Source organism: Cetorhinus maximus, chromosome 36 (assembly GCF_964194155.1).
Source record: "Cetorhinus maximus chromosome 36, sCetMax3.hap1.1, whole genome shotgun sequence".
Lineage (NCBI taxonomy): Eukaryota > Metazoa > Chordata > Chondrichthyes > Lamniformes > Cetorhinidae > Cetorhinus > Cetorhinus maximus.
The window spans coordinates 4,686,996-4,705,459 of NC_135914.1; the positions used below are offsets into that span (position 1 = coordinate 4,686,996).

General features: G+C 50.5%; 1 protein-coding gene and 1 non-coding gene across 5 annotated transcripts in view; both read left to right on the forward strand.

Moving 5' to 3' along the window:
- cgna (cingulin a) overlaps positions 1–18,464 on the forward strand; it is a 119,587-nt gene that overhangs the window by 63,708 nt on the left and 37,415 nt on the right. For all 4 annotated transcript variants that reach the window (XM_078534034.1, XM_078534035.1, XM_078534033.1 and 1 more), the window contains exons 8-15: positions 853–1,065; positions 4,659–4,807; positions 6,355–6,496; positions 10,494–10,706; positions 11,678–11,884; positions 12,613–12,717; positions 14,929–15,081; positions 17,448–17,618. In XM_078534034.1, the coding sequence (XP_078390160.1) occupies positions 853–1,065; positions 4,659–4,807; positions 6,355–6,496; positions 10,494–10,706; positions 11,678–11,884; positions 12,613–12,717; positions 14,929–15,081; positions 17,448–17,618 (1,353 nt within the window). The remainder of the gene's footprint in view (positions 1–852; positions 1,066–4,658; positions 4,808–6,354; positions 6,497–10,493; positions 10,707–11,677; positions 11,885–12,612; positions 12,718–14,928; positions 15,082–17,447; positions 17,619–18,464) is intronic.
- On the forward strand, positions 14,321–14,570 carry LOC144672310 (small nucleolar RNA SNORA53). Its single transcript, XR_013574096.1, has one exon. It is a non-coding gene; the product is annotated as a small nucleolar RNA SNORA53 (small nucleolar RNA).

Sequence of the window (18,464 nt, forward strand, 5' to 3'; positions counted from 1 at the left end):
ATATCTTTAACAATGAGCCATGTTTTCACCTGCGATGTGTCATTTTAGGGAAGATTTGCTGTAAGGCAATGGGTTAATTCTTGTCTTTAAACTTCTGCGGGATCGCCGGAAGCGCTAGAAACTCTGCTTCTGGTTCCCGGTAAGAGCGAGGGGGATTGGACAGGTTGAGAAAGGGTTAGTAAGACACAGTGGATCCTGGGCTCTATAAATGGAGGTGCAGAGCTCAAAAGCAAGGAAGTTACGGCGAGCCTTTATTTTGGCCTCAGCCGGAGTATTGTGTCCAATTCTGGGCACCACGTTTTGGGTGGGATGTAAAGGGATGGATGAGAATGCAGAAAGAATTCACCAGAATGGTTCCAGGAGCGAGGAGCTTCAGTTCCATGGACAGATTGGTGAAGCTGGGGCTGTGTTCCCCTTGGAGGAGAGAAGGTTGAGAGGAGATTTGATGGGGTCTCCACTTAGTGGAAGGGCTGAGAACCAGAGCAACACCGATTAGTGGTGTTTGGCAAAAGAACCTGAGGCTACGCGAGGAAAAACTTTCTTTGCGCGGTGAGGCCGTTGGGATGCCTGGGAGAGTGTGGTGGGGGCAGGTTCAAACCTGGCTTTCAAAAGGGGGAATTGGATAATTGTTGATTTGCAGGGCTGCAGGGAAAGGGCAGGCGAGCGAGGCTAGCTGAGTTGCACTGCCGCAGAGAGCGTGACGGGCTGAACGTCCCTACTCTGTGCTATAACCGTTCTGTGATCGGGACCAACTGGCTGGCCCTTTCAAAGGGCCAGCAGAGGCACATAGGGCCGAATAGCCTCCTCCATAATAGCCATAAGATTCCATAATAACATATTTCCTTTCGACAGGAGCTGACGAGGACAAAAGAGGAGCTGGACATGGTGGCGACTGCGAAACAGACCGTGGAGGACATCCTGAGGCAAAAAGAAAGGGAGCTGACAGCTCTGAAAGGGGTCCTGAAGGAAGAGGTGTCCAGCCATGATAAAGCAATGGAAGACCTTACAGCCCAGTACCAGAAGGATATGGAACAGCTGAGGAAAAACTTTGATGAGGTATCTCAGGTCAGTGGGAAACATACTTCCCTTTTCCTTTTTTTTTATTGCTGCCTCCTCCCATGTCTCGCTGCTATGATTTGTAGACTCGCTGGGCTTGAAGACGCAAAGTGGGAAACGTGCAGGCTAATTGAAGGGCGGGGGGGGTTAGTTTTATGAGGAAACGTTGAGCAGGTTGGGCCTGCGCTCATTGGAGTTTAAGAAGAATGAGAGGCGACCTTATTGCAACATATAAGATTCCGAGGGGGCTCGACAGGGTGGGTGCTGAGAGGGTGTCTTCCCTCATGGGCGAATCTAGAACTAGGGGGCACGGTTTAAAAATAGGGGGTCCTCCCATTTGAGGCAGAGATGAGGAGGAATTTCTTCTCTTGAGGGTCGTTGGTCTGTGGAATTCTCTTCCGCAGAGAGCAGTAATGGCCGGCTCATTGAATATATTCAAGGCTGAGTTGGACAGATTTTTGATTGACGGGGGAGTCGAGGGTTACGGGGGACAGAGAGGACAGGGGAGTTGAGGCCACAGTTGGATCAGCCACGATCTTGCTGAATGGCGGAGCGGGCTCGGGGGGGTGGGGTGGGGCCGAGTAGCCTCCTCCTGCTCCTGTTTCTTTGTGAGACCGAATGCGCTTGCTTCGCTTAACCCAGTGCCGGGTTTGCAAACTCATTTCAAACATCAGGTTCGTCAGGAACGGCATGTGGTCAGCTGCAATTCTGATGATGACTTTTTAAAAAAACTCCTCCTGACAAACCGGTCAGCCGTTGACTGAACTGTGGTTGCTCTCAACGTGGATTCCCTCCAACTCTTTCATCCACCCCCCCCCCAACCCCGACAACTGCCGCTCCGCCCCTCCCTGCAGGAGACATCGTGCTGCATCAGATCGGGTCGCTCTGGACAAACAGCAATTCCATTGTTTCAAGAGTAATGTTGCCTGGGAGGCGGGGGGTAGATAAGAGACTGTGTGCGCATTGTGCCGAGGGAAAATAAAAGTACTGGCCAACGACAGCATCGTTTGGCCCTCCGTTTCCACAAAAGATGTCGAATTAGTCAGTCGGGGATGATCAGGGAGGGAATGAAAAGAAAACGGTTCCTCTTTCTTTTTTAATGAGCAAACAAGCTCTTTGAGGGGCACAGTCTGGGCTTCCACTCCAGTGAGCACATCAATTAATGTGCTTCAAACTGTATCGCCACACTGACTGGGCACTTGAAAAGAAGCTGCCTTTAAAATTTTAACACTCGACTGTTGTGTACGCCACTCAAAACCACAGGGGGCTTTACGGAGGGAGTGGGATAACGGACTTGTGCAAAGCCACTTGTTGCCCACCCCTAACTGCCCTGGAACCAAGTGCTGGTCTCGCCAGCAGCGTGCGCACACCCCCGCCCCCCCAGAAAAGAATAAAGAGAAAGAAAACTAGGTGTTTTGATAACAGTCGATAGGGAGAAACCGTTTCCATTGACAGGAGAACCTGTAACCAGCGGGACACTGATTTAAGATAATTGGCAAGAAAATTCAGGGTGAGGGGCAGCGGTTGGGGTGGGAAAGAATGAGTATTTTTATTTAGGCAGCGAGTTGTTGTGATCTGGAAGGCGCTGCCTGAAAGGGGCGGTGGAAGCAGATTCAACAGGAACTTTCAAAAGGGAGAATCGGATAAATAACTCTAAGGGGAAAAAATCCCTTGCCTGTGTTGGGGTAAGGGCGGGAGGATTTGGCAGGTTGAGAAAGGGTCAGTAAGACACAGTGGATCCTGGGCTCTATAATTAGAGGTGTAGAGCTCAAAAGCAAGGAGGTTATGGTGAGCCTATAGTTTGGCCTCAGAAACACAGGAGGCTATGAAGGGAGTGGGATAATGGGACTTGTGCAAAGATAAATGGAAAACCCCATTTAGTCCGTGCCTGCACAGAGAGCAAAATGGTCTTCTAATGCAGTGTCCATCTTACGCCAGCTATTTCCTGGGTCAGTGAGAGGCAGCTCTAAGTGTCTTGGCATCACCAAATGAGAGAAGGACAGCTGTAATATGTTTTACAACCAATCCATTGAGGGTGGTGTGGGGGGTGCAAACTAGATTGACACTGCATTAACAGCACAGAAACGAGCCATTCGCTCCTTGCATGGTGTTTATGCTCCACACGAGCCTCCTCCCACCCTCTTCATCTCCCCTCATCAACGTATCCTTCTATTCCCTTCTCTCTCATGTGTTTATCCAGCTTCCCCCCCTTCAATGCATCTCCACTATTCACCTCGACCACTCTCTGGGTAAAGAAGTTTCTCCTGAGTTTCCCATTGCATTGATTAGTGACCGTCTTATATTGATGCCCCCCCCTCCAGCTCTGGTCTCTTCAAGCCCTCCCCGCACCCCTCCCCAACCACAAGTGGAAACATCTCTCCGTCTACCCTATCAAACCCCTTTCAGAATTTCTGATTTCTATCAGGTCATTATATCAACACTGACAGTACTGATGATATCAATAGTGAAGCCCAGTCAGCTGATGTAACAGGGAAGCTTAATTTATATTTTCCCCCTCCACTCTGTTCAGTTCTGGGCACTGTACCACAGGAAGGATGAATGGGATGCAGTGCCAGTTTTTAACCTGGATTAAAAAGGTGTAAATTATGTGGGCATGTTACATTAGCTTCTATTCCCTTGATCTTGGAAGATTAAGGCTGACCTCACCATGTTTAAGATGATTAAAGGGCTTGACGTCCATGTCATCGTGAAAACTGCCTATTTCCAGCCTCCCATAATTTCGTCCCCTCCATCAACTCATCTGCTCTTTCCTGCCTTTGTTACCTCCAGACCCAACGATCCCAACACCATCCTGCCTGGCCTCCCACATTCTACCTTCCTTAAACTTGAGGTTATCCAAAACCTTGCTGCCTTTACCCTTACACCAAGTTCTGTTCATCTTTCAACTTCTGTACTCAATACATTTGGCTCCTGGCCAAGCGATGCTTTGATTTTAAAACCCTTGTCCATTGTTGCAAACCCCTCCCTATCTCTGTATCTCCCTCCAGCCTCTACACTCCCTCTCATCTCTGTAACCTCCTCCAGTCCCTACAACACTCTCTATTTCTTTTTATTCATTCACGGGATGTGAGCTTCGCTGGCTGGGCCTGCATTTATTGCCCTTGAGAAGGTGGCGGTGAGCTGCCTTCTTGAACAGCTGCAGTTCAGTCTATCTCTGTAACCTCCTCCAGCCCCTAAACCCCTCCCTATCTCTGTAACCTCCTCCAGCCCCTATACCCCTCCGATCTCTGTGCTCCTCCAATTCCGGCCTCTTGCACATCCCGATTCCCATCGCTCCACCATTGGCGGCCATGTCTTCAGCTGCCTGGAATTCCCTTCATAAACCTCTCTCTCTCTCTCTCCCCCTCTCTCTCTCTCTCCCCCTCTCTCTCTCTCTCCCCCTCTCTCTCTCTCTCCCCCTCTCTCTCTCTCCCCCTCCCGCTCCCTCCCCCCCTCTCCCTTTGCTTCACAACACTGCTGTGAAGCACCTTTTGCGATGTTTATTGCGCTAAAAGGCACGGGGATTAATATAAATTGTTGAGGAGTTGTTGCAGCGGGGGGAAAAGATTAAATGTTTTCTTTGCTTTCCTTGTTAAACCAAGACTCAACAGAATGTGGAGTCTGAGAGACAGAGGATCAACTCAACAATGCGGAGCCTGCAGAGACAGCTGGAGGAGAGCACCGAAGAGAGCACCCACTGGAGAGAGATGTTCCAGAAAAACCGGGAGGAGCTACGCAATACAAAGCAGGAGTAAATTGGGTTTCAATTGTGTTTTCCGTTCGGAGAAAGGAACCAAATCAGATTTGAAACCTAGTCAACTTTAAAATATGCTGTTTCTACCAATTAGGAACTGAGGAGCAGGCAAAGGCCACTCGGCCCATCGAGCCTGCTTCCCCATTCAAAAAGATCCTGGCCAATCATCTGCGTCGATGCCATTTCCCCCCACCTCGTATCCCCTGATGTCATTAGTATCCAGAAACCTATGGATTTTTGTCTTGAATATGTTCAGTGATTGAGCTTCCGCAGCCCTCTGGAGCGGAGAATTCCAAAGATTCACCACCCTCTCGAGCGACGAAATTCCTCCTCGTGACAGCCTTGAATGGCTCACCCCTTATTCTGAGATTATGTCCCCAATTCTAGACTCACCAGCCTGGGAAAACATCCTATCCACATCTACCCTGTCACGTCCTGTAAGAACTATATAAGTTTCAATGAGGTCACAGTTTTTTTTTTATTCTTCGAAACTCTAGACGGTGCAGACCTAATGGTTCTCCCCCCCACCACTCCCCCCCACTCCACCCCCACGCTTCCCCTCTCTGACAGGAGGCACTTTGCCCCCTTGAGGCTGAAGGTTGTGACTGCAAATTCCTCTCCAGGATTTGAGCATTAAATACATCCAGTGAGGTGCTCGGGGTGTGCAGTATTCTCGGACCCGAAAGAAAAGGAAGAACTTGCATTTGTGTAGCGCCTTTCACTACCTCAAGACGCCTCAAAGCGGTTCACTGCCCATGAACTGCTTTTGAAGCATGGTCACCGTTGTAATATAGAAAACACAGCAGCCAATTTGTGCACAACAAGCTCCCACAGACAGCAGTATGAACATAATGACCTAGTGACATTGTTCAAGGATAAATATTGGCCCCAGGATACCTCGGAGAGCTCTTTGCCACCCCCACCCCCCCCCAAGCTCCTCTTCCAAAAGTGGCTGTGGGATTTTTTTTTCCTGAGGTAGTGAATCTGTGGAATTCTTTACCGCAGAGGGCTGTAGAGGCGGGGTCGTTAAGTATATTCAAGGCTGAGAGAGACCGGTTTTTAATCAGCAAGGGAATCTCAAGGGCTATAGGGGAAAAGACAGGAAAGTGGAGTTGAGGATTATCGGATCAGCCATGATCTCACCGAATGGCGGAGCAGCCTTGATGGGCCGAATGGCCTACTTCTGCTCCTTGTGGTCTTTTACGTCCACCCGAGAGTTCAGGCTTGAGCCTCGGTTTAATGTCTCAGACAAAAGACCAGTACCAGCACTGGTGGGAGTGCTGCACTGAGTGTCAGCCTGGATTATGGGCTCAAGTCTCTGGAGTGACTGAGGCGAGAGTGCAACTCGCCGAGCCACGGCTGGCACCTGCCCTACTTTGTATCACGTGTTTCCGCCCAGGGGCGGCCCTCCCGCTCGGGTGGATGTTGAGGTGCCTGGGGGAGGGCGGGAGGGATGTGCAAGGGAAAGGCAAGTACGGAGGCTGATCCAGAAGGGTGAGACCCAAACCAATCTCTATATTTTTTCCACTTTCTCCTAATCCCAGACTGATGCAGATAAAGCTGGAGAAGGAGGAGTTCGATGAGGAGCTGCGGGATTTGCGAGATCGTTACTCAGTGATGCAGGATGAGGTGGACCATGTGAAACGGACCTCCGTGGACACTACAGAGATCCAAGCACTTAAAAAAGTACGTTGGTTTTGGATTCTGATTACCTTTTCTTAAGGCAGTTGCTTGTCCCCGGCAAGTATTCCAGATACCCTCCGGTCACAAGCGTAGCGTGGATGCGCTGTTATGGTCTGAAGCGGATTCCTCATGGTGCCCCCCTCGATGTCCTGCACCCACGATATGTAGGCTCGCTGGGCTCAGATACTCGAAATGGAAACGTGGGCAGAGATGAAGGGATTTGCCTTATGAGGAGAGGTTGGGCCTGTGCTCATTGGAGTTTAGAAGGATGAGACGTGAAACCTAGAAGATTGAGGGTGGATGTAGAGGGGATGTTTCCCCTCGTGAGGGAATCTAGAAAGAGAGGGCACAGTTTAAAAATTAAGGGCCTCCCATTCAAGAACTATTTGGTATTAGTATGGCTGATAAAAAGACATTTTGTCAAAGCTTTGACAAAATGTATTTTTTTTCCAGCAATACTCGAGTTCTGCACTATCAAACGACAATTTGACATTAACAAATTGTGATGCACTTTAAAAGCTGTGGGAGCGGCCATCAATATAAGACAGTCACAAACAAATCCACTCGGGAATCCGGGAGAAACTTCTTTACCCAGAGAGCGGGGAGAATGTGGAACTCGCTCCCACAGGGAGTGGTCGAGGCGAATCGCAGAGATGCATTGAAGGGTGGGGGGTAAGCTGGATAAACACACGAGGGAGAAAGGGATAGAAGGATAATGTTGGTGGGGCGAGATGAAGAGAGGGTGGGAGGAGACCCGTGTGGAGCAGAAACACCAGCACGGAGCTGGGGGATGGGGTAGATGGAGACCAGTAATTCTGAAGTTCGTTAGTCTTCTGAATTATTGTCTCCAGAGAGCAGTGGAGGCTGGGTCATTGAATATACTCAGAGCGGAGGTAGACAAATTTTTGATTGAGAATTATAGGGGGCGGGGGGCAGGCAGGAAAATGATGTTGAGGCCACAATCAAATCAGCCATGATTTTATTGAATGGCAGACCAGGCTCGAGGGGCTGAATGGCCTCCTCCTTCTGTTTCTATTTCTTAGGCTATTATGTTCTTATCTCCAGATTATTTAAAGGTACCTGTTATTCACTCGAATTCCTGCTCAGGTACACCTTATTTGGCACCAGCCCTCCCTCCAATATCTAATCCCAATGTGTCCGGGTAGTTCGTGCCAGAAGATTATTTGGCTCTGGAAGGCATCTCTGCTAAGCCTGAAATTGGCTATACCCTACCAGCTGAACATTTGGATGCTGCCTCCGGGCTCCCCCTGTCCCCTCACCACCCCCCCTCCCCCAGGTTGTGAGGGAGGGACAAATCGGTCAAGAGTTGTGATTACAATACAGCAACTCCCGCCCCAATCCCTGCTGCCAAGTGGTTATCGGGTGTGGACAGGGTTCTCGGGTTTCTGCTTGGCTCTGAAGGCAATGCTGCCAAACAGCCTGCTAGCATTCCCTCCTGGGTGAATAGTGTACTGGTGCATAGTGGACAAGGGAAAGTGAAAGAGAGAAGATTGGGTACAAGCTGAAGAAAGAGGCTTTGTGCAAGGAAAGGTGGTGCATTTGGCATTTAGTATAATTTTTTTCCCCTGAATTGTAAAAGAAAATATTGGTGCCAAACGCTTTGCATGTTAATTTGAAGTTGAATTAATATCTACTTGAGTAGAACAGGTATTTAAAGAAGAAAATAGTGCAAACTTTCCCCGTTCCTGTCTCTAGTTTGCTGCTTCTCCTACCTTCCTGCATTCCCATTGACTTTTTCCCCACATATGTACTCTAGGTTAATGCCGTCCACCTGACAGGCTCTTTTCTTACTCTGTCATGGGATGTGGGCATCGCTGGCTAGGCCAGCATTTATTGCCCATCCCTAATTACCCTTGTATTTTAAAAGCCAACCACACTGCTTTGGAATAAAAGCAAAGAACTGCGGATGCTGGAAATCCAAAACAAAAACAAAAACAGAAATACCTGGAAAAACTCAGCAGGTCTGGCAGCATCGGTGGAGAAGAGCACAGTTGACGTTTTGAGTCCTCATGACCCTTCAACAGAATTCTGTTGAAGGGTCATGAGGACTCAAAACGTCAACTGTGCTCTTCTCCACCGATGCTGCCAGTCCTGCTGAGTTTTTCCAGATATTTCTGTTTCTGTTTTTGTTTCACATTGCTTTGGGGTCTGGAGCCACATGTAGGCCAACAGCAGATTTCCTTCCCTAAAGGGCATTAGTGAACCAGATGGTGTTTTTTTTACAACAATCAGTTTTGTGGTCATCGTTGTTGAATTCAAATTTCACCATTTGCCGTGGTGGTTTTCGAGCCCAGGCCAGTAGAGCATTACCCTGGGTCTCGGGAATACTAGTCCAGTGACAGTACCACTATGCCATCGGCCCCCTGCCATGTTAGGCTTTTGATTCTCCTGGTTAACTCTATTCACGTTTCTCTCCCATTCCGGCCTCTTGCCCATCCGTCGATTCCCGTCGGTCCACCATTGTCGGCCGTGCCTTCAGCTGCCTGGGGGGACCCTGAGCTCTGGAATTCCCTCCCTCAACCTCTCCACCCCCCCCTCTCTCCCTCTGCTCCTTTTTAAGCCGCTCTGTAAAACCGACCTCTTTGAGCAGGATTTTAGCCGCCTGTCCCCTCACATCTCCTTTCATGGCTCAGTGTCAGATTTTGCCCGAGAACGCACCTTGGCACGTTTACTGTGTTGAAGGTGCTATATAAATGCAAGTCGCGACTGTTGGCAAACAGTCTGTGCTTGGAGCAGAGAAACTCCCAGAAACTCAGTGCTTTTACACTGTAGCAATACTGCCAACTGCAGACGTGCAAGTCTCCCGCTCTTGGTTTCATTCCCAAATCAGAGCAGCAGGGCATGGAAGAACAGGCTGTTCGTACACTCACACGTCTAAAGCGTCTACAAGTCTGCTATGGAGTTAGGCCCTTTAATTTTGGAAGGTAATCACAGGGAGTCAGTCCCGCGTGCTTATGCTCACGGAGCACAGCCCCCAACGCACGATATAAATGGCGCAAGGGGCTTGATGAAGCTCTCCCTGAAATGGGCAGAGAGCACCCAGTAAGCATTTAAACTTTGAGGAATTTAGTAGCCCGGGAATGCTGGGCACTGATCTGCGTGCGAGCTTTGATTACAGAGTATTTATTGCAACCGAACTGACCACTCAGCCCATCTGCTCCGTGCCTCCTTCTCCAACCCCCACCTCATCTCACCCCATCAACATACCCTTCTATTCCTCTCTCCCTCGTGTGTTTATCTAGCTTCCCCCCCCACCCTCCCTCGATCCATCTCTGCCATTCACCTCGATCACTCCCCGTGGGAGTGAGTCCCACATTCTCCCCACACCCCGTGGGAGCGAGTCCCACATTCTCCCCGCTCCCCGTGGGAGCCAGTCCCACATTCTCCCCGCTCCCCGTGGGAGCGAGCCCCACATTCTCCCCGCTCCCCGTGGGAGCGAGCCCCACATTCTCCCCGCTCCCCGTGGGAGCGAGTCCCACGTTCTCCCCGCTCCCCGCGGGAGTGAGTCCCACATTCTCCCCCGCTCTCCCCGAGTGCGAGTCCCACATTCTCCCCCGCTCCCCCCGGGCGCGAGCCCCACGTTCTCCCCGCTCCCCCCGGGCGCGAGCCCCACGTTCTCCCCGCTCTCCGCGGGAGCGAGCCCCACGTTCTCCCCGCTCCCCGCGAGAGCGAGCCCCACGTTCTCCCCGCGGGAGCGAGCCCCACGTTCTCCCCGCGCTCTGGGTAAAGAAGTTTCTCCTGAATTTCCCATCGGGTTTATTAGTGACTGTCTTATATTGGTGGCCGCCCCCCCCACCCCCCAACAGTTCTAAACTGCCTCTCAGTTTGTTAATGCCAAATTTGTTCTGGATGAATCAGTGGAAGTCTCGGAGGTGACTGTAGAGAGACAAAACAACTGCATTAGATACAAATATACCAGGGACACTGATGCCATACAGCGTGCGATGCAAATAAGCTGACCAGGTCCTTTCTGTTTCAGGAGCTGGACACAGCCAAGAAGGAACTGCAAGAGACAGCCAGTGCCGGTGAGCGCCAGGAAGCCCTCGTACAGCGTAAAGAGCAGGAGTTGAGCGCGCTGAAAGGGACACTGAGCGAAGAGGCTGCTAACCACAGCAAAGTACTGGAAAAACTGAAGCAGAGCCACCACAAGGAAGTGGAAATGCTCAAGAGGAGCTGCGACCTTATGTCAAAGGTGGGTTCAACCTGCTGCCGGTCCCTAATTGCCCTTGAGTGGGCCGCCTTGAACTGCTGCAGTCCGTCTGGCTGCAGTCTGGTACAACTGAGTGGTTTGCTCAGCCATTTCCGGAGGGCAGTTAAGAGTCAACCATGTTACTGCGGGTTTGAAGTCTCACGCAGGCCAGACCGGGTTAAGGATGACGACAGCTTTCCTTCTCTAAAGGACGTTCGTGAAGCTCTAAAGAAGAGCCATACGGATTTGGAACGTTAACCATGTCTCTCTCTCTCCCCACCGATACTGCTGAGTTTTTCTAGCATTTTCTGTCTTCGTTTCCGACGTGTAGTATTTTGCTTTCATCTTTATGTTAGTGAAGTGAACCAAGTGGGTTTTTATGACAATCGATGATAGTTTCATGATCACAATTACAGAGACGAGCTTTCCATTCCAGGTTTATTAATGGATTGAATTTAAATTTCACCGTGGTGGGATTTGAACCCGTGTACCCAGAGTATTAGCCTGGGCCTCTGGATTACTAACCCAGTGACAATACCGCCACATCACCGTCGAGGAACCCAAATTCATTGACTACCCAATGCTCCGTTGATAACATTCTTGTCCCAGAGTCAGAAGGTTATGGGGTTGTGCTCCACTCCAGGACCTGGGTACGCAAGGCAGGCTATTCCTCGCGACTTCCTTGACTGTGCCTGATGGTATTGGTGCTACTGATTCCCTGCTTCTCTGAGGGAAGAGGGAGGGAGGGAGAGAGAGAGAGAGAGAGAGGAGGCAATCCCTCTAATTTTGACTATCAGTAATAGGTATGCTTGAGGTCAGATGTTACCTGTTTCCTGAGCTGTGACGTAGCCAAGGTGGCGTATTGATGGAGCAAAGCAGCCTGTCTTTTAACCAGTTATTAACGCGGCTATTCCCACTCGGAACACTCTTGCACATTCTTGAAAAATAACTTTTTCCCTCCTCCCACGCCTCAGGATAAACTGAACCTGGAAAGCGAAAAGGGAGCGACAGAGCAGGCGAGGAAAGCGGCCGACTCCTCTCTGAAGCAGCTGAAGCAGGATAACGAGGACCTGAAGAGGAGGATTTCGCAAATGGACTTCCAGATGGGAGAGTACAGGGACATGATCGAGGAGCTGAAGTGCTCTGAGACACGGCTGAAAGACAAGATGGTCCGGTTGGAGGTAATTAGACTCGAGAGGGTTGAGAAACGCACGATGCAGACAAAGTGCGGGTGCTTGCGTCTCTTTTTTTTTTTCCCGTAGCTTGTTTCTCCTGGATTGCTTCAACTGTTGAAGGGTCATGAGGACTCGAAATGTCAACTTTGTTCTTCTCTGCCGATGCTGCCAGGCCTGTTGAGTTTTTCCAGGTATTCCTTTCCGATACCAGTCTGATTCCCTTTTGAACGCTTCCATTGGTTCTTACCTCCGCCACAGTCCCAGGCAGCGCCTTCCAAACCCTAAACACTCGCTGCGTGAAAAAAAGTTTCTCCTCCCGTCGCTTTTGCTTCTACTAATTACTTTAAACCTGCGCCCTCTCGTTCTCGATCCTTTCACGAGTAGGAACAGTTTCTCCCTGTCTACTCTCTCCTTGTGATTTTGAACACCTCTATTAAATCTCCTCTCGACTCCTCTTTTCTCCCTGGAAAACAATCGTAGCTCCTCCAGTCTGTCTTCATAACTGAAGCTCCTCGTCCCCGTGACCATTCTCGTGATGAGTAGATTTTTGTTGGGACAAAGGGGATTAAGAGTAATGGACCCAAGTTAACATCCAGATCAGCCACGATCTAATAGAATGGGTGAGGGGGGTGGGGGAGGGGGGAAGGAATACGGGCTCGAGGGGCCGAATGGCCTTCTCCTGTTCCGACGTTGTATGTTAAAATGCATCGTGACTCTCTCGAATCTGTTTTTAGGTGGAGCGGAAACAAATGGAACAGACTGTGGGAGAAGCTACAGACCAGGAACAGGAGACAGCCGTAGCCAAGAGAGTGTTAGAAAATCGCCTGGAAGAAACACAGGTATGTCATGCCGAGGAATTCCCTATCGGAATCCGCTGTGTATCCTGAAGCTTCTGTACTCTGCGGCGATGACGTTTTAATTTCTGCCCTTCGTTTGGCGCCAGCGTTAATACCTCCTGTCATGGTTTCCCAGGTCCATTTCTGGCCTTTGCTATCCCACCCACCAACTGTTGTGACCCATTGAAGCAACCCTCTGCCCCCACATTTGTGTTACTTTACACCCCTGGCTTTCACGAGCCTCCTGACATGCTGCTTAGCGTAGATCTGCCTCCTTCCCCGCTGTGGCGATCGCCCGAAGTTTTACGGCACAGAAAGGGGCCACTCGGCCCATCGTGCCTGGGCCGGCCGACCAAACAAGCCACCCGGCCTCGTCCCGCTTTCCAGCATTTGGTCCGTAGCCCTGCAGGTTTACGGCACTTGAGGTACACGTCCAGACCCCTTTTCAAAGGAGTTGAGAGTTTCTGCCTCTACTACCCTTTCAGTGAGTCCCAGACCCCTAGAACCCTCATCTCCCCTCTAACCTTTCTACCAATCACTTTAAATCTATGCCCCCTCGTCACTGACCCCTCTGCTAAGGTAATTAGGCCCTTCCCATCCACTCTATCCAGGCCCCCCTCACAATGTTGTACATCTCGAATCAAATCTCCCCCTCAGGCCTCCTCTGTTCCAGGGAGAACAACCCCAGCCTAATCCGGTCTTTCCTCACAGCTACAATTTTCCAGGTCTAACAAGCATCTGCGGAGAGGGGGAAAAAAAACCAGAGTTAACGTTTCGAGTCCGTATCAAACGTTAACTCTTGTTTTGTTTTTCTCTCTCCACAGATACTGTCAGACCTGCTCATTTCTTCCGGCGTTTTCTGTTCTGGTTTCAGATTTCCAGCGTCCGCAGTGTTTTGCTTTTTATATTGCCATTTTTCCAGTCCTGGCAACCTCCTCTGTACCCTCTCTCACGCAGCTACATCCTACCGGTAATGAGGTGACCAGAACCGCACACGGTAACTCAAGTTGTGGTCCACCTCATGTTTTATAATCATGAGCTAATACAACTTATGCAATGAGTTGTTCGAGGAAGGCTGTGTTTGTCCGTCACCAGGCGAAACGCCGTCCGAAACTCTGAAACATTAAAAACGAGCGGGCAACTGGTCTTAATTTAGCTAAAAAGATCTGAAACGAAAACAGAAAATGCAGGGAAAACTCGGCAGGCCTGGCAGCAACTGCGGAGAGAGAGAGAAACAGAGTTAACGTTCCGAGCCCGAGTGACCCTTCTTCGGGGCTTCAGGTTTCAATTGAGCGTTGGGCGCCCTACACTGGGTATTTTTGAAACAGGGCCCGCCCTTAACGCGGCTGTGGATGAGATACCGTGAATCACATAAGAGCCCATGTATCGCACGCCACCCACCCACTGCCAAGCAGATAAGCTGGGGAGATTGTCACGCCAGGCTCCCAGGGGCAATGAGTTCCATAACTTATACAGGGAGCTCAGCATCCTTCCCGGTCCTCGGTGCCGGTGAGAAGCAGGTGAGACCGGAACATTCCAGCAGTGGGACATCCTTTCACCGAGGCCTGAGACGCGGCTTAGCAGCGAATAGATTTTTTTTTTAAAATGCACGCTCCTTAGAGCCGCTTTTTGGGATATATCTGTTCAACCTTGCTGGCAAATCTTTTGCACCCTAATGCTGGGGTTCTCTGGTCTGCTGGCAGGTGACACCCGTATTGATTGTACGAGCTGAAGGCGCTCGAGTCATTGGGCTTGTGGGAGTAATATATCTGCAAGGTAGCCCTGTGTCCTGACATGAGTGACACGCTGCACCAGGCTGCATTGTGCCATCAGGACTTTGCTGCTGTGTGGACCTGTTGAGCAAAGTCCGTCTGGTTTAAGCGTTGCAGTAAAACGTGAGATTGTTGAGAAGCTGCGGCTCCTTTCGATGATGGGGAGGTGCATGTGAGCCTCAACCGGAGAAACATAGGAGCAGGAGTAGGCCATTCGGCCTGTCAAGCCTGCTGCGCCATTCAATGTGATCATGGTTTATCAATGCCTTTTTCCCCACGCCATCCCCACAATGTCTTTGGCATTTAGAAATCTGTCAACCCCTGCTTTAGACATTACTCGGTGACTTCCGCAAGGACTTCCACATCTGCAATTGTAACCCTTGCTACTCTCATTTCCTCACCCACTATCCCCCCTCCCTCCCTCACCATCACAATGAAACAGCGGAGTCAGAACAGGCTGACCCAAGACTACCAGGAGTTAAGCGAGCGCTTCCAGGACGAGGCGAGGCAGAAAGATCAGCTGAAGAAGGCGAAGAACGAGTTGGAGGAGCAGAAGAGGCTGCTGGACAAAATGGTTGATAAGTTGCAGAAAGAGGTGAGAAGCTGGATGCGGGAAATGACGTTTAAAAATAGCCGTCCGCCCTCTTTTTTTATTCGAATAAACAACGTTGCAGAGCGGTTGCTTCCTCGCCGCCGGCCAGCGTTTGTTTTTTTTTGCCGATTAAGTCAGCCATGCCAGCGTTTGTTTTTTTTTCCGATTAAGTCAGCCATGCCAGCGAGATCACCCGTCTCTCGTTGCCCTAAAAGCGATGGTGGACCTGCTTGCAATTGTTTGCAAAGGCTGAATGACTCCCTAGACCGCTGCAGTGGGCACCAAGGGCCTGTCGCAGAGTGTGGTACTGGACTGACGTGTAGCCCATTATTTTGTTTTTTAGCAGTTAATGAATGTGCAAGCTTCAAAAGGCATTCAATACTCCGAAAGGCTAACCTGCTCTGTTTCATTCCAGTGATGTGTGCCAGTGGCAAAAACGCTCACTTCGGCTGGTGTTTTTTTTTTAATGTTGCTGGTTCACTGCTGTTGCAACGAGGTTACTTTCAACGCTCTCCCTTTTTCTGAATCAGATTGCACGTTAGCGAGCTGAGAAGTTGAACTCGCCCTTGGGAAGTACAGAACTTCAGCATTGCTGGAGAAAAACAAAAGATATGCTGTCAAAGCTTTTCGTCTTGCACTCATCAGGACAGATCGTTAGAGGGAACAACAATTTGCACTGCATGGGAAGAGTGCGCTGATTGGTTGGTAAGTGGACGCTGATTGGTAGAGGTGTTGCCAGTCCCTGGTACATTCTCCACGGCAAGGCCTCTACCAATCAGAGCCCATTTGCCAACCAATCAGCACTCTCTTCTCATGCAGTATAAATTGTTGTTTACTGTTGAATTGGTATTCTTGTTAATTTACTCCTCATGAGTGCGAGACAGACCGCTTTGACGGCATGCCTCTTTTTACTTTTTTGTTTTTCGGCTGCGCTCAAGTTGAACGTGCACGGCCTTCCCCTTTTCAAGTACTTGAGTTTGAATCAAAAGAGTAGGAGCCTGGTGGATGATCGGGAAGGAAATTAGTGAACCGTTTGGGTTTTTGAGTGAAATGATGAGCAGGGGAAGAGGAGCTGGTCTGTTTAGGCTGGCTGACGCGCGTACTGTGACTAGACCTTTCTTTGCACACCATCCCCACAGCCATAAAATCAGAACGATCCAGCACAGAAGGAAGCCATTCCTCCCATCCTGCCTGTGCTAACTCATTTTGAAAGAGCTACGTAATCTGAGAGGACAAGAATAGAGGACAATCGGAGGGGGGGTGGGGGGGGAATCTGGAAATTCCTTTCCGATTGGAGGGGGGAGAATGTGGCGTAATGGTAATATCTCTGGGCTGGTGATCCAGAGCCCGAGGCTCTTACTCTGGGGGTGGGGTGGGCGTGGGAGGGGGGGGACACACACGGGTTCAAATCCCACTGGGGCAGCCGGTGGAATTTTAAGATCGATGAAGAAGTCTGGAATTGAAAACTAGTCTCAGTGACGGTGACCGTGACATCTAGCGTCGATGCTCGTTAAAAAAACCCCATCCGGTTCACTAATGCCCCTTTAGGGAAGGAAACCTGCCGTCCTTACCTCGGCCTGGCCCTACACGTGACTCCAGACCCCGCAGCCCATGTGGTTGGCTCTTGGATGCCCCCTCTGAACAAGGGCAATTGGGGGATGGGCAATAAATGCTGGCCTGGCCATTGACGCCCACATCCCAGGAACCAAGTTTAAAGGGCAATTAGGGATGGGCAGCAAATGCCAGTGTCGCCCACGTCCCCACAAAAGAATTTAAAATAAAAACACTCCTCTCAGGCAGTCGAGATCGGTCCACAAGATCGTTTGGACGGCAACCCAGTGCTTTTACGGCGCTAAAGTATTAAGACCGACGCTAACCAATCCAATTCGGGAGAAACGTCTTTACCCAGAGAGCGGTGAGAATGCAGAGCTCGCTATCGCAGGGAGTGAATAGCAGAGTTCCATTTAAGTTGGGGAGGGCTGTGGGGGGGTGGGGAAGCTGGATAAACACGAGGGGGGAAAGGAATAGAAGGATATGTTGATGGGGTGAGATGAAGTAGGGGGGGTTGGGAGGAGGCTGGTGTGGTGGAGCAGAAACACCGGCATGGAGCAGAGGGGCCGAATGGCCTGTTTCTGTGCTGGGAAATTCTATGTAAACCTCCCTGGCACTAGCCCACGGGTTTTGTTGAACTCCGGTTTCATAGCGTGGCGCGGTGGGATTTGAACTCTGGGCCTCTGGGTTGGGGGCCCAGCCCCAGCATTCCCCACATTGCCAGGTGCCCGCGGAGACGATCTGGCCAGAGGCGTTAAGGACCCACAGCGATTTGGACTTTGGCTTTTTTCTCCCCCCCCTCCCCCCCCGTGTTGCAGGTGGACGAGATCTCGCAGCAGTCTGGGAGCTCGGTGGTCGTGCTGCAATCCCAGCTGGATGAGTACCGGGATAAGTCGCGTCGCGAGTTACTGGAGCATCAGAGGCAAGGGAAGGAGAGGGCCCTGGAGCTGGAGAAGGCCAACATGACCATCAAGAGGCTGCAAGATGAGGTAAGTGGGCTCATCGTAACACTCCCCATGAATCCCTGGGACGTACTCCGAACTTGGCCCATTTGCTAAATTTCAGCCTAGTGTGGCCCGCCTGAGCCGGACGGGGCTATTTGTAAACGAGCAAGGTGGTACAATAAGTCCTCGCTTAAAATAAAAAAGTGATTGCGTTCCTGAAAATCGCGAGTTTAAGTGAATCGTGGGTTCCCACAGGAAACCAATGCTAAAGTTGGAGTTAGGCTCCTTCTGGCCATTCTCGCCCGGAAAACAAGAACGTACGAGCCGAAACACTGTACCATACGTGTGCAGCACTGTGCATCCCTACCTGAAATAACTTGCAAAATAAAATACTTTACTAAATGTACAAGAATTACCCACATACAATGCACTTAAATTCCTCGAAAGGACTTCTCGTCTCCAGTACACAGTAGCTTTAGATTGACCGGGCCCCATCTGCTGGCAGGCGTTGGTCGGTGCGGTTAACCGCTGACGTTCCGACTACCCGCACTGGCCAGCCTCTGTCACTAGATGGAGCCCTGGGCTTCAGCGTGAGTCTAGAAGCGAAGCCAGCAGAGTGGGGGGAGCCACTGAAGAGCGGGTCCCGAGGGCTAAGGTAAGAACAGAGGCTGGGAGAGGCGAGGAGGGGAGTGGGAGGAAGAGGGCGGTAGCCCTGCCGGACCAGCCGTGAGAGTAGACAGGAGGTTTTGGGCAAAAGAGTTAAAGCGAAACTGGCGACGTTAAACGGATGTACTGACGCTACTTTATTTACGACATTAAACGACGTTAAAGTGAAACAATATTAAGTGAGTTGACATTAGCGAGGACTTTACTGTATCAGTTTGATAGGCG